The sequence below is a fragment of the Podarcis tiliguerta genome (genome assembly GCF_965153285.1).
Source record: "Podarcis tiliguerta genome assembly, chromosome: 10".
In the NCBI taxonomy this organism is placed as follows: domain Eukaryota; kingdom Metazoa; phylum Chordata; class Lepidosauria; order Squamata; family Lacertidae; genus Podarcis; species Podarcis tiliguerta.
Window position 1 is genome coordinate 45,077,987 of NC_139543.1, and position 13,582 is coordinate 45,091,568.

Genomic DNA, 13,582 nt, shown 5'->3' on the forward strand with positions numbered 1-13,582 from the left:
CTGTAAAGACTGAGCTCAAAAGTCTTTTTTTCTGCTTCCAGTTCCTAGAATTCAGCATAGTCTATTCAAATGCAAAGCACCCTTTAATTCTCTAATCCACTATGTCAACACGCCCCTGCTTTATGCCTAAAATGCTGCCTTTGGGCTACAATTTCCCAAACATGGTCACCCTGGCCTAGGCTAATGGAGCAATCATTTCCATGAAAAATGGTTTGCCATGCATCATTTGGGTATAATTCTTGCAACAATCCTGCAAGTCTTCATATGTTGCAAAGGGAGGTGGGAGCTGAAGCTGTAAGAGATTGGCTTGCCTATACAGCCACCTAATGTGTTTATTACAGAAGGGAGATTCAAAACAGCAGGATCTTCCTGATTTGTAGAGAGGTCTCTTAGCCACTCTGCTATAATGGCACTCTATGAGCCATAGATGTGGAACCATAGGACTTGCTCCCAAAGCCACTGGAAGAACCCACCTAGACTAAGCCAAAGGCCTACCTAGTCTAAGGTTACCAGATTTTTTTCCAAAGAATCTGGGGACACTTTTTTTAAAAAAGAGGGGGAAAAGTTATTTAAAAAAATATTAAGAAGTAATATCTTCTATTCTGTGGTCTCCTCTGTCGCACGGCCTTCCTCTGGGCCCGGCCTGCTCTCTTGGAGTGCTAGCCACCGTGGAGTAGGCTTGGGTCGGGCCTGGGCTTGGCCACATGTCCTTGCCCTCCCAGTGCTCTCCTACTTCTCTTCCTCAGCGGCGGCAGCAGCATGGCAAGGTCAGGGCTCCCTCTTTTTTCTCCTTCCTCTTTCTCTCTGTTCCTTCTCCTCCTCTTCTCCTTCTCCCTACGTTGGCTCCGGGGTTTTCCTGGCCCTGGAGAGCTGCTGGGCAGTTGGCTGGGTGGCCAGGCGCTCTTGCTCCCGGCTCGATTTAGGTCACGGGGGGTGTCAGCAGTTCCCCCAGTTGACGCTCCGGGCATCCCCGGTTCCCCCTCGGCAGTGGAGGCGGCAGTCTCAGCAGCCCGTAGCCAGCCTGGTAGTGCAGTTGGCTCTGGCTGGCTTCAGGAGCTGCTCATTGCCATGGCACCCGCCATTTTGCCTCGCCAGAAGTCCCCATATGATGTGTCTTGTGCCGTTGAACCAATCACGCAACATCCATTCCCTACTAATAAATCCACAACACTTAAAATATAAATCCGGGGACATTAAATGAAATCTGGGGACATTCCGGGGACGGAATTTGTCTGGGGACAGATTTGTGAATCCAGGGACTGTCCCCGGAAAAGGGGTACATCGGGTAACCATAACCTAGTCTAGCATCCTGTTTCACACAGTGTTCAAACCGCTGACCTCCAGTCCCTCCCTTGATGCCTTATGAGACATCAAGTAGCTCAAACAAAGCATGCAAGCCAAGTTCTATGGATTTCTTAAATTTTACTTTCTGGCAGAGGAGCTGTGGTTCTCTCCTAATTGAAAGGCAGAGGAAGCCACTGCAGCTTATGGTGCCATTAGCTTCAAAAAGAGGATTAGGCTTTAAAATGGATGGCTTTAAAAGAGAAGACAAATTCAAGGAGGATAAGGATATCAACAAGCCACACAATGGCTATGTTCTACCTCCACCTTCAGAGCAGGTATGTCTCTGAATCCCAGCTGCTGGGAATCACAGGTAGGCAGTGTCCTGTTGTGCTGATGTCCTGCTTGCAGGTTTCCCATGGGCATCTGGTTGGCCACTGTGAGAAGAGGATGCAGTAGGACTCCATTCATAAGAACTGGCTTTATAGCAAGGTACTCAAACAGCCATTCATGCTCAAGCAACCTCCTCTTTCTCTGCCTCATTTCTCAATCTGCAATACAGGGATATAGCCCTCCGTATGTTGTTGGACCCCAGCTCCCAGTAGCCCCAGTCAACAGGGCCAATGGCCTGAGGAGATGGAGTCACAGTCCAACCGCATCTAGAGAGCCCCAGGTTCCCCACCTCCATTGTAAGGATTACTGAGATACTGAATGTAAAGCAGCAGCATTAAAAACACACACACTAAGTACAGCAAATGCTCTGCTCTGGTAGGAAACACGCTCTGCACACAAGTTCAAGCAGCTTGAAGTATTCACTTTTAGTTTGGAGAAAAAATAGGTCAAAACAAGCATGCAAGAACATTTTAAGGTGTCAATGAAAACCAACCTTAGTTGGAGAATGATGATGGGGAAGAACCAGGCGAGTGTCCAGTGGTTTGGTGCCAATTCTCCTGGTTCGGTGAGGATAATGTATGTGAGTGGGGAGGTCTGGGAACCTCCTTGCATAGTGTCTATCCATGTCATTTGCACACTTAAGAACAACTCAAGTTGATGTTTTGGTCTCAATAACCCTGCAAAATAGGAGATGGTGAAAGGCACTGACCTGCCTAAGGACACCCAATGAGATGGCAGCTGAGCAACCTTGTTCAAATCTGGTCTGGAACCCTTCTAAAGATTTCTCAGGGAAAGACAATCCGTTCCCTTCCCATGTTAAATAAATAGTTACTGAAATCCTTAAAAGCCTTTGAATATTATTTACTTCTGGCCTCATCCAGTGCTATAGGTGGATAGTCTTGTTTCCAAACATCCTTTTCCTCATTGTCTGAAAAATCAGTAAGAATCAGCTTCTCTACAGCCATGCTTCTAAAAATTCCTCTCAGCATCATCCACGTGTAAATAAATAACCTTCTTCCCATCTCAGCTCCCACGTAATTAAACCGGATTTGGAGAAGACAGTGTGCCAAGGGCTCAAAAACGTAACCTGAGATTTCCTATATTCTTGTGTCACAAGTGCCACTTTTAAATTTGTCCTGGTAGGGCTATTAGCACCTTTTACAGTACAAGTAATGTAGCCACTATGATTTGGCCCAAAAAATTACCAAATGAACAAAATATATCAATTGTACATACATGTGAAAGGCATATTGCCTTGACTTTCAGCTACATGCGTCAATGGAACGTCCAAGGAATCACAGAGTGGATTATTAAAATATATACAATATCAGTGCTATTTTTCTGGGGGTATGCAGGGGTACTCATACCCCTAGATAATTAGTGAATCTTTGTACTTTTGTACATTTACTGTATTCATTTTCCCCATTGTGAACTATAAAATGGTGATTTTCTTGAGTCAAAATGAGAGTACCCCTAAACATTTTTTTAGAAAAAAAGCACTGCACAATATACTACGTTTCCTTCAGAATGCACAAAGCAGTATACGGTAATAATAAAAAATAAAATCTATAATAAAAACATCAAAGTCCACAGGTTTATTTTTCAAAGTCCATATAAAAAGAATTGGCGTGTACACTCATTTTTACATTCCTCAAAACTGTAATTTAATTTTATCATGCCTTTTCTGTAAAATATATAATCAACACTGCTTACAGAATACCAGCCAGTAAACATGTAATAAAACAATACAATACAAACAGCATTACTAAAATCTCCAAAAAGAAAACACCTACCATAGTTGCTCCAACAGGCATTCAAATTTAATAATGTTTCTTCTCAGCTCTAATCTGTAAAGTATGTTTCAGATCCAGAGACCCTGTTATACCAGTGTTAAAAGATACATAAAAGCTTCTTCAGACTATCAGTATTTTGCTGGAGGAATTCACGCATGTATTCAAAATTTAAGTTTCCACATTTAAAGTGGATTAAGGTGCTCCATTTCCCTAGTGAAACAAAACCACTTTTTTAAACAACACACAGGCTTTTTGAGTTTTGGAAATTATGGGGAAATGAATTGAAAAGTGTGGGGTGAATGAATACAGTGGTACCTTGGTTCCCGAAGGGTTTAGTTGTCGAATAAATCGGCTCCCGAATGCCGCAAACCCAGAAGCAAGTGTTCCAGTTTGCGAACATTTTTCAGAAGCCGAATGTCCAACGCAACTTCAGATTGAGTGCAGGAAGCTCCTGCAGCCAATCGGAAGTTGTGCCTTGGTTTTCAAATGGTTTCGGGAGTCGAATGGACTCCCAGAACAGATTAAATTCGAGAACCAAGGTATTACTGTAATGGTAAGTGACAAGCAGATCAGGACACCTATGTCAGAGGCAATATCTGGTGGGTAGAGTACTGTTGCACTAATGTCCAGCTTGCAGACTGTCCACAGGCATTTGGTTGGCCACTGTGAGAACTTGTGTTCTTACAGAAGAATGTTCATTGTGGTAAACCTGACTTACAAACAAATAAGAACAAATGCTCAATAAAGACTGGATATAATATAACTGGCTATAATGCAAATTTTGGTGAGAGATATACATGTTTTGTAAATCATTGCCACATGAATTTGGGATATAACCGGCTCCAGAGACATTTATTCTGGCAATTCATGATTTATGTAAATTCTATGGATTATGATTTATTTGGAAAATAAAATATAATGATGATCTTAAAAAAAACAAAGACCAGACATAACCTAACTTGCACATAAGCTTTCTGCAAACATATTGGGATGAATGCTGAACAAACAGGTCGTCTAGAGGGGCCTGGAGGGCTGCAATCTGTGTAGTTTGGCCTTCAGAACTTGTTAGGAAAGTTCGATTGAGATTTCTTTCCTAACAAGTATGCTAAGGACTGCAGCTAACGATTCCCTAGCAATCCTCCTCTCCCAAGCTGGGTTAACTTGTCAAAAGGTGACAATGAGCAGGACAGAATGATAGAATCAAGAGCTGGATGGTCTTATCCCACAAGAGGACTTGGTGGATTAGGTACCTCTTCAAGAACCCAGCTGGGGATCTTAATGACAGCAGGGTTAAGACTTATCAAGGCCTTGGAGAGCCACAGCTAGTCAGAATAGGCAGCACTGGGCTGGATGGACCAGTGGTCTGACTCCATGAAAGTTGGCTTCATGTGTTCAAAGAAAAAGCACTCCTCAACCCTTATCCCCTCTAGCCTTTCCCAAGCATCTAAGAACACAAGAAGAGCCTGCTGATCAGGCCAATGGCCCATCTAGTCCAGTGGGGAACCAGCAAGCAAGATTTAGGCACAAGAGCCCTCTTCCTGCCTGTGGTTTCCAACAACTGGTATTCAGTAGCATTGCTGCCTCCAACTGTGGAGGCAGAACATAGCCTTGAAGGCTAGTAGCCATAAATAGCCCTATCCTCCATGAATTTGGCCAACCCTCTTTTAAGTCCATCTAGGGTAGTGGCCATCACTGTCTCCTGTCACTTCTGCATTTTCTTGTGACATTGTTCTCCAGCACGACTAGGAACACAGGAAGCGACCTTGCACTGAGTCACATCATTGGACCATTGAGCTGAGCATTTGTCTACATCGGCTGGCAGTAGTTCTCCAGGGTTTCAGGCAGGAGTCTCTCTAGGTCTCCCTGGGTATTGAACCTGGGACCTTCTTCATGCAACAGCAAGCGCTGCACTGCTGAGCCATGGCTCTGTTAGATAATCCATATAAAAGAGGGCCTGGGGATGCATGTATCCAGTTCAGCTACGCATGGTAATGTAAATCTTTGAATCCTGAGGCTGTACTGGATTACGTGGAATCACAATGGAGCCTTTAAGGAAATGAATGGCTAAGCCAGTCTGCCAGACAATGGCAGAGCCTCAGGGGATGCCTTGATGGGTCTTGGGGCACCACACAGATAGCAGACTCAATGTTCTGACTGTAATGAAATTCTGGTCTTGGTGGTTGAGTGCCTGTCACAGCTGATACAGAGGCAGGCTGTCAGCTTTAGCATGAGATGTCTGTGCTCTGCTTAATTTTTGCACTGTAAAGTATTTCTAAATCCCAGAGGTATAAAGCTGAAATTAGACCATGCTCTATAATCCAACATGTGTCTGACTATATCTCTGTGACAGAAAAAGAGAATGAAGTAGCTGTGTCATTCTATAACATGTGTGAGCTGTCTGGATAGGGTACGTGTGGGCTTTTCTGGCTAAGAGGATGTTGGTACATCTATATAGCTTTATGGTGCTTTTATTTAAAACAGAACTGAGGAGGCACTCGTGGACTAACCCCCCCCCCAACCCTCCCTGCAACCACCACATAACCCATTTCCTCCCAGCAAAAAAATACTTCCTTGTTGAATCCTTGATTACATCAACCCCAACAGGGGTGAAGAAATGATAACAGTGAAATGACTCAAGGGACAAAGGGAAGTGTGGGAGCAACCCCTACGCTTACAGCGAGGTTTCCTCAAAGCAAGGGCAGCTGTAATCATGACCCCTTGTCTCCTGCACCTGTGTTAAGATAGCATCTTACCCAACTTTTTCTCCAAAAAAGCACTCAAACCAGTGGCGTAGCGTGGGGGTGCAGGGGGGGCTGGCCGCACCGGGCGCAACATCTGGGGGGGGCACTCGCACTCACAGCTCTCTGCCCCTACCTGGCTCACTCACTCTCTCTCACTGCAGTGCTGGCTGTGCAAATCCGATCCGAGCCGCCGGGTCGCCGCCCACTGTGGAGGGGAGGGTGCCAGGCGTGCGGTGTGGAGAGAGAGCGAGGGACTATCTGGGGGAGGGATAGTGCAGCGGGGGGGGGGCGCAAATTACTTGCCTTGCCCCGGGTCGCCACCCACTGTGGAGGGGAGGGTGCCAGGCGTGCGGTGCGGTGCGGAGAGAGAGCGAGGGACTATCTGGGGGAGGGACAGTGCAGCGGGGGGGGGGGGCGCAAATTACTTGCCTTGCCCCAGGTTAGGGGGTGCAAATTACTTGCCTTGCCCCGGGTGCTGACAACCCACGCTACGCCACTGACTCAAACACTAAGGCTGTGCACGCACTCCTGATTACTCTGCACCCAGTGCACTCCAGTTGCTGGTTTCTGAAGCCATGTGCACAGACTTGAGCCCCAATCCACATCAATCCTGTAGTGTCTTGAGAAATACTGCTTTCTGATGCACCCCCCCCCCCAGCTTTGGTTCAGTTTGAAAACATAAGCCATTTGTAGACATCCACACACACCCTCTACTCACTGGTGTGCACAGACAGCGACTTGGAAACTCATCCAATCGTACTGTTCCATATGATGATGTGGAAATGTGATTTGAAGCACGGAGGGCAGGGGTAATGACTTCACTGTGTTTTGAGCCAGTAATGTGTACACAACTCAACACCAGGGCAAAGGATCGCCCCAAAGAGCCACAAGGTGGCTTGACATCAGGAATGGAGAAATTGTGGCCAGGAGTGAGGGGTGTTGTGGTCAAACATCTGGAGCACCACAGGTTCCCCCCATCACTCAGTCTCATGGGCCATTTGTGCAAAGCCTAGAAAACTTCTGCAAGGCAAGGCATGTTAAAGACTCAAGAGGTGGTCCTCAGAAGGGGGGGAATGGCAGGGCAAGGAATGATTCTGTTTTAAAAGAGAAATGAAGTGGCTGGCAGCAACCACCACAGATGCATGCGGCTTCCAACTGATCCCCTGCAGCACTGACACTGTGCCCCTCCCCAGCTGCAGGATGCTTTGTGTGTTTGTGTCTATGCATGCACAACATAGTGCAAATTCCACATATGGGACGTGCACTAGACCACCCCTGAAATGGCAAAAACCTGCAGGAAACCCCTGGCTCAGTCAGAAGCTATGTGATTGCATTTGCTCAAGTGTGCTGAGTTGGGGGTGGCTGAACATGCAGAAAGTGTTCAGACTAGTGCATCTGACTGTGGGCGATCTACATCTGATTTCGCCACTGTATATTCCTCTTCTGTCTCTCCAATGTCCTTACTCTCCTTGACCTTAATCAGCCTTTGACTTTCCCACTCTGAATTCCTACCTTGACCATCTAATATACAGTAGTCATTATACTGTAACCATCGAAGTTATGTGTAGATGAGGTCTGCTCTGAAAACAGCTGTTTTCAAACAGGTGTCAGAAAATAGCCATCACCACTCTAGGTCTCGCATGTGCACGTCTGGGTGGAAAAATCTAGACGAGCACTTTAGGCAACCTGTTGGGGGCTGCATTTCCTTGTGGGGTCATCGCTTGGTGGAAAGAACCAGACCTGCCCCATAATCTCGTTCTTGTGTGCTCACAAATACCATGACTTCAGCCTTTCCTGTGGGCAAGGATTCTAAACAGTAGGGCTAGGAAAGACCTTTGCTTGAGAAGCAACTGCCAATCAGAGCACAGAATGCTCAGCTAGATGGACCAATGGTCTGACTCAGTAAAAAGGATTAGCAGAGCAGGGTCTTGAAGCTTTGCCAAATGGGGTATAGATTTAAAGAGATGTGACTGGTACGACTTTTCTATACATGGATGCACAACTGGAGTAGAGAAAATATAACGATAAACATGCCCTGGTTTAAGTGGGGGAAATGGTGTTATTATTTCAAAAGAAAATGATGACTCTGTCTTGCTCTCACCTATTAACTAATTGCCCCTACTTCCCTCAGCAAATATCTGCTGGCTCAACTTTCCAAAGCTTGGATGTTTATTACATTGTGGAAATTACTATGCAACAAACTGCCTTCCAGCACTGAAAGTAATGCCAAGTGCCAACCTTTGCAGGGATCTTGTTGTAACAACTTTTAAAGATTTCTTTGGCTCTCTTCTCCATTAGTATGCAGATCAAAGATATTAAAAATTCTCTCTTCCTTCAGAACCACTGAGGTGGCAGGGCTGAAAGAACACAAATTAATCTTGTCTTTTTTTAAAAAAAGTAGGAGCTTCAAGAGAGAATACTAGGTGCCAAGAGCATTTAACACAACCATGTTCTGATGAGAGCTACCCACCCTCTCTTAATCACAATTTTCCCAGGTCAGATTCACCCCTTTGAAAACAACGGTGTTCTACATTTGCTGTGTTTGTTATTGAAGATCTTTTAAAAATCTGGAGTGCTGAATTTCCACACCCCTCTCTCTTTGATTCACAGCCAAGAGAGGAGTTCCTGCGAGACCCGTCTCCACCCCTTTCTTGCTCTTCTCTTATAAAAGAAGGAACAACTGAACTGCTAGCACCTTATTTTCTCACAGGCTAAAATCCAGATTCATGCTAGCTCTCTCCCTGGTGCTGTCTCTCCTCCCACCAGAGCTTACCTTTTCCTTTCTTGCTGCAACAAGAATACAAGAGATCAGCAGCAGCGATTCCAGTCTGGAGACTTAGCAAGGCTTAACACACACGGAGGCTGCTTCTCCAGAGCTATTTCTTCACCTGTCTGCAAACATAACAACTCAAGCCTCAAACTCTCACCAGACCAAAGCTACCAGTACTCTTTGGAAAGAAGCCTCCAGCAGAAATTTAACAGCGAAGAGGAGATTCAAACCGAAGGGAGCGGGAACTGTTTCAAGAAGTCAAACAAGAAAGAATGAGGGAAGTTTTTAACCTTTCGAAGCTTAAAAGATTTTGAAGGAATACTGCAAATAAATTTTGCTTTTGCCAGCAGACACTTTTCTCCTTAAAAGAAGACCCTGATTTGATGCGGACTGCTAAATCAAGGGAAATGTTGAGAGACTTCTTGTAGAAAAGTTATGGGGTATGCAAGAGACCAACTCTGGAAGCGCAAGTTTTGATGGGGACATTTCCCCCCATTTTATTCCTTCTACGTTCATACCTACGCTTTCTCTCCCCTAAGGAGGAGGCAGAAAGGTAACCAGTAAATATTTTTTTCCTCAGAGCCTTTCAGAGATATCTTACCTAAGTAAGAGTGCATGTTATTTTTTTGGAGAACAAGCGTTTGCACAGGAGAAATGAGAAAGCGCAGGACCCCCTGTGTATGATACCAGAGACTGTATCCCTTTCTCACCTCTGTGCCTGAACTCTAGGAACCTTATTTCTTTTCTTTTCTTAAAAAATAACCCACCTCTCCTTCAATGTGTCTGGAACTTCTGGGAATTGGAGTCGGCATGAATTTCGGAGTGCTCTTCGTGTGTTTCTGCTACCTGCCACTCGTCAGCAGCGAGGTGAGTAATTTATTGTATTTCCTTAAGAAATGAGAAAGGAACACCTACCTGGTGAACTTCAGACTTGTGATAAGTGTGTGAAAGCAAATGAGGGAGAAGACTCTGCACAGGTGATTATCAGCAATGTATGTGTACAAAAGTGTTTAATGCATGGAGGGGTCCCCCCCCCCCAAGATCAAGGAAATTAACTTCCTTTTACTTGAAAGAAAGCCTCATTGGAAGAAATCCTATTTGCTAAGAAATACTTTGTTGAAAGCAATGTTTAGGATTACAGCATTGCAGCACAATCCTATGCCTGTTTACCTGAAAGTTCCCACAAATTCAGTTTGATATATGCCTCAGCAGATGTGAATTAAATTGCAGCCTTAATCTAATCAGTAGACAAACAGAAAGTGTATTATTGAAGGAGGCTTGTGGGTTTCATTCCATGCAAACTTTTAATTACTTGAGCAACCTGCTTGAAAAGCTAACTTGCTCTTCACTGCCTTCCCTCTGGTGTTTAGGTTTTGTAGAGCCCTGATTATGCAGACCAAATCTTCAGATTATCCTGTTCATTCTATGTCCCAACACTGATATTACCATGTAGGATAACACACATCTATAAATACTTATCACCGTTCCAATGTTTTGATGGTCCCTCCAATAGTTTTAGGGAGTAAGAGTTCTTATTTGCAGTGCACTGTACCCTCTGCCTTGGTGGCTCATGAATTGGCATCTTAGGCTCCTCAAAGGTAAAGCAGCTCTTCCACAAAGAAACCATATCAGATTGCCCCAGAGGATCAGTGAGATAGGCCTTTGATGAAATCAGGCATTTCTACCTGGGAATTCTGCCCAGGTACCTGCTGCTGCAATGAGGGTGGGAAAGTCTCTGGTAGTTTATAGGAGTCTGCAGAATATTATCATACTGCCTGGGGGAGTCAGACTGAATTGGAAAGCGCAGAGAATTTCTCTCTCTCCCAGGATAAGAGGTCAGACCAAAGGGAGTTGGATATTGCAGTTTTGGCTGGCAGCTGAATTCCAACCGGGGTTTACTAGCGGAGGGCACGGTTTTCCAGCTGTTCCAAGTTGGAAACTGCCGCAGGAGGGATCCTGTATCAGTTCCAAAGAAATGCCCAAGAGGAAAGAGAGGGAATGCAGAGACTTGAGCTAGGGAGCGGTTCTTAAAGGGCCAGTGCTGCTTTATTTCATTTTCACTTTGAAGAGACGCCTACCAGATCTACATTCCAGGCATTGGACACTGCAGAACAAACACCAGATTTACACCAAGGTGGGACCCCAAGTCCTTTGTTTTGAGGGCCACCACCTGGAGCTGGTGTATGGCTCATTTAGCACTGGTTAGTTACCTCTCACAACCCTGACAACTCAAGAGAGAAAAGGGGTTCGATTTTCTCAACAGTTTCCACCCTCCGGGATAAATGGCAAAGCGAGGTTTCCGGTTGTGAATACAAAAGAACCCGGCGCGGTAAAATATTCCAGGTTAATTAATGCAGGGCACAAGGCTGTTGCGATCTCAAGCACGCGCTCGTTAGTCAACCTACCGAGGTAACTTAAGGGCCTTGTTTTAGCGAGCATGTGCAGAGTAATATATCCAGAGGAGTCTGGAAACACGCAGCAGGTTGTCAGGGGAATGCATCGCTTGCCGGGAGGCAGGACTGCTTCGGTCCGGAGCCAGAGTAGGAAACAGCAGGAACTCGGAGCAGGGGGCGTCCTAATCCTGCAGTCACGTTATTTGCAGAGGAAGCCGGAGAATGGCACAGGCAAGCATCAGCAAACTCGACGCGGTGCCACGCCGCCCTTTCCAAATAGGAAGCAGGAAAGTGGGGGGGGGGGGTTGTCCAAGGGGTTAGGGGGTCATACCAGGGCTTAATTTGTGCCACGGCTCACCAGCTGAGGAAGGCAGCGCCTGAGAGCTTCCAAAAAAAACCACACACCAGAAAACAAAGCAGCTCTAAGCATGGGCAGAGCTGCCTTCCCCCCTAAGCCACCACGGCGCGCCTCTTCGTTTCAGGGCTGCAGCCTCGACTTCCCACCCCAGATGGGCTTGGCTTATCAGCGCCGCTCATTTTATATTTTAAGTAAATAACATTAAGTGCCTGCTCCTCTGGAGGTGGGGGGGGGGGGAAGGAGTGTGGCGTTTGGGAGCCAAGGCTTGGGAAGCAGCCAAGCCTCAGGTTGTTGTGCCCACAAACCTGCGCGAAGAATTCTCCTTTTGTTCTCTCTGGGAGAGCGCGCGAGGGAGGGAGGAGGAGGCGCGTCACGCGCTCCCCCCGCCGTCCGGGCCTGCCAATCCCGCCCCGAGGGGGTCGCGAGAAGCAGGGGGATCAGGAGCGCGCCCGCTCCCCGCCCCTCCCCGGGCGCAGCGCCCGCCGGCAGCTCACCTTTGTCTGAGGAGGGCGGCGCGCGCCCTGCTCTTGCTCCGCCAAGCTGCTTCTCGCTTTCCCAAAGCAACACGCCGGCGGGAGGGGAAGGGCTTTCCTGTACGGGGAGGTCTTCGCAAGGCAACGGTAGCCGGGGCGGCCCGTGTGGCCTGCACGCTCCTTGCTCTCCCGCTGTCCTCGGGACCGGCTCGAAGGCGTTTTGTTGCCTGAGGCCAAGGGGGCCGGTGCTATCCTGAGCCCAGCTAGGCCTTTTGCACAGACCTCACAGGAGCGCAGTACTGACCTTTGGAGGTGCAGAGTTTTATACATTTTGGTTTTCTATTTCGACATCTCCTTGTGACATTGCAATTAGCATTTTCGGGGGGTGGAAGTGGTAAGGCTTGCCCAGGGTGCAAAATTGGCACTGGCAATTGCCTAAGGTGGCACAGCAAATAGTGACATAAATAGGCACCCGAATTATACTCAAGAAGGGGAAATGCCCCAACAGCATTTCTTAGGAGAAAGCAAGCAAGCAAGCAATAATAACTAAGAATTTGCTGCCTTTTCATGACACGGAACAGGTAGAGTCCTCTGTGCAATGGTAGGGGTGAGCCTGCCTCTCCTTGCTCTCCTGCTGCTTGTGGGTGTTTTCATTTTTTTCTTTGCAGGCCCATCTGGGTGGTTTTTAGTTCTTTCCCTACCCCACCAAAGAAGCTCCAGCACTCCAACAGTGTCATGGAAGAAATTCAACTGGTGAAGCTTTTCTCAGCTTGAAGGTGCGGGGGGTAGGAAAAGGTTCTACCTGGCAAGATGGTTTTGCCTGTGGTGCATCTGCAAAAATAAATGGAGGCCAGTACTGGAGAGAGTTGGTTTGAGAAGGTTTGAGCTCAAATTTGAGAAGGTCTAAGTTAAGTTCCCGTTGAGCCATGACGTTCTCTTAAGTGACCTTGGGCTAGTCAGTATTTATCCTCGTCACAAAGTAGCAGCAAGGGTGAACTCCATGTATCCTGGCTTGAACTCCAGTGAGGAAGGATGGTATATTAATAAGTCAATCTTCACACACCTACGCAGTGCTTCAACATTATTGCACTGGTATAGTTATACCTGTAACTCCAGGGAAGTATCCCTGCAATAAGAGTGGCTTCAAGTTTACAGCCCCAGCCTACAGCATCTCTTTGTATACCCATCATAAACATTTGTTTAGTGCACTATATTTTATTTTGTTGTAATTACATTTTTAAAAATGATATAATATACTACACCAAAATTGCAAGTCTGGCCACACTTAGAAAGAAAGGAAAGAGCTCCATTGGGTTACATGGCATAGGATTGGGTTTTAAGCTACCTTATTTTCTTCGTTAGAATGTTAGCTTTCCTTTG

General features: G+C 46.4%; 1 protein-coding gene and 1 long non-coding RNA gene across 5 annotated transcripts in view; one reads left to right on the forward strand and one right to left on the reverse strand.

Moving 5' to 3' along the window:
* PDGFB (platelet derived growth factor subunit B) overlaps window positions 1-13,582 on the forward strand; it is a 43,097-nt gene that overhangs the window by 1,838 nt on the left and 27,677 nt on the right. For 3 of the 4 annotated variants that reach the window (XM_083400467.1, XM_083400468.1, XM_083400469.1), the window contains exon 1: window positions 9,706-9,845. The exons of the other annotated variant lie outside the window; for it this stretch is intronic. In XM_083400467.1, the coding sequence (XP_083256593.1) occupies window positions 9,756-9,845 (90 nt within the window). In that variant the 5' untranslated portion in view covers window positions 9,706-9,755. Of the gene's footprint in view, window positions 1-9,705; window positions 9,846-13,582 lie in introns of those variants that run through there. 4 annotated transcript variants of the gene reach the window in all.
* On the reverse strand, window positions 4,581-12,488 carry LOC310658496. The gene is made up of 3 exons (XR_014502348.1): window positions 12,224-12,488; window positions 6,706-11,639; window positions 4,581-6,243 (listed from the first exon to the last, which is right to left on the reverse strand). It is a non-coding gene; the product is annotated as an uncharacterized lncRNA (long non-coding RNA).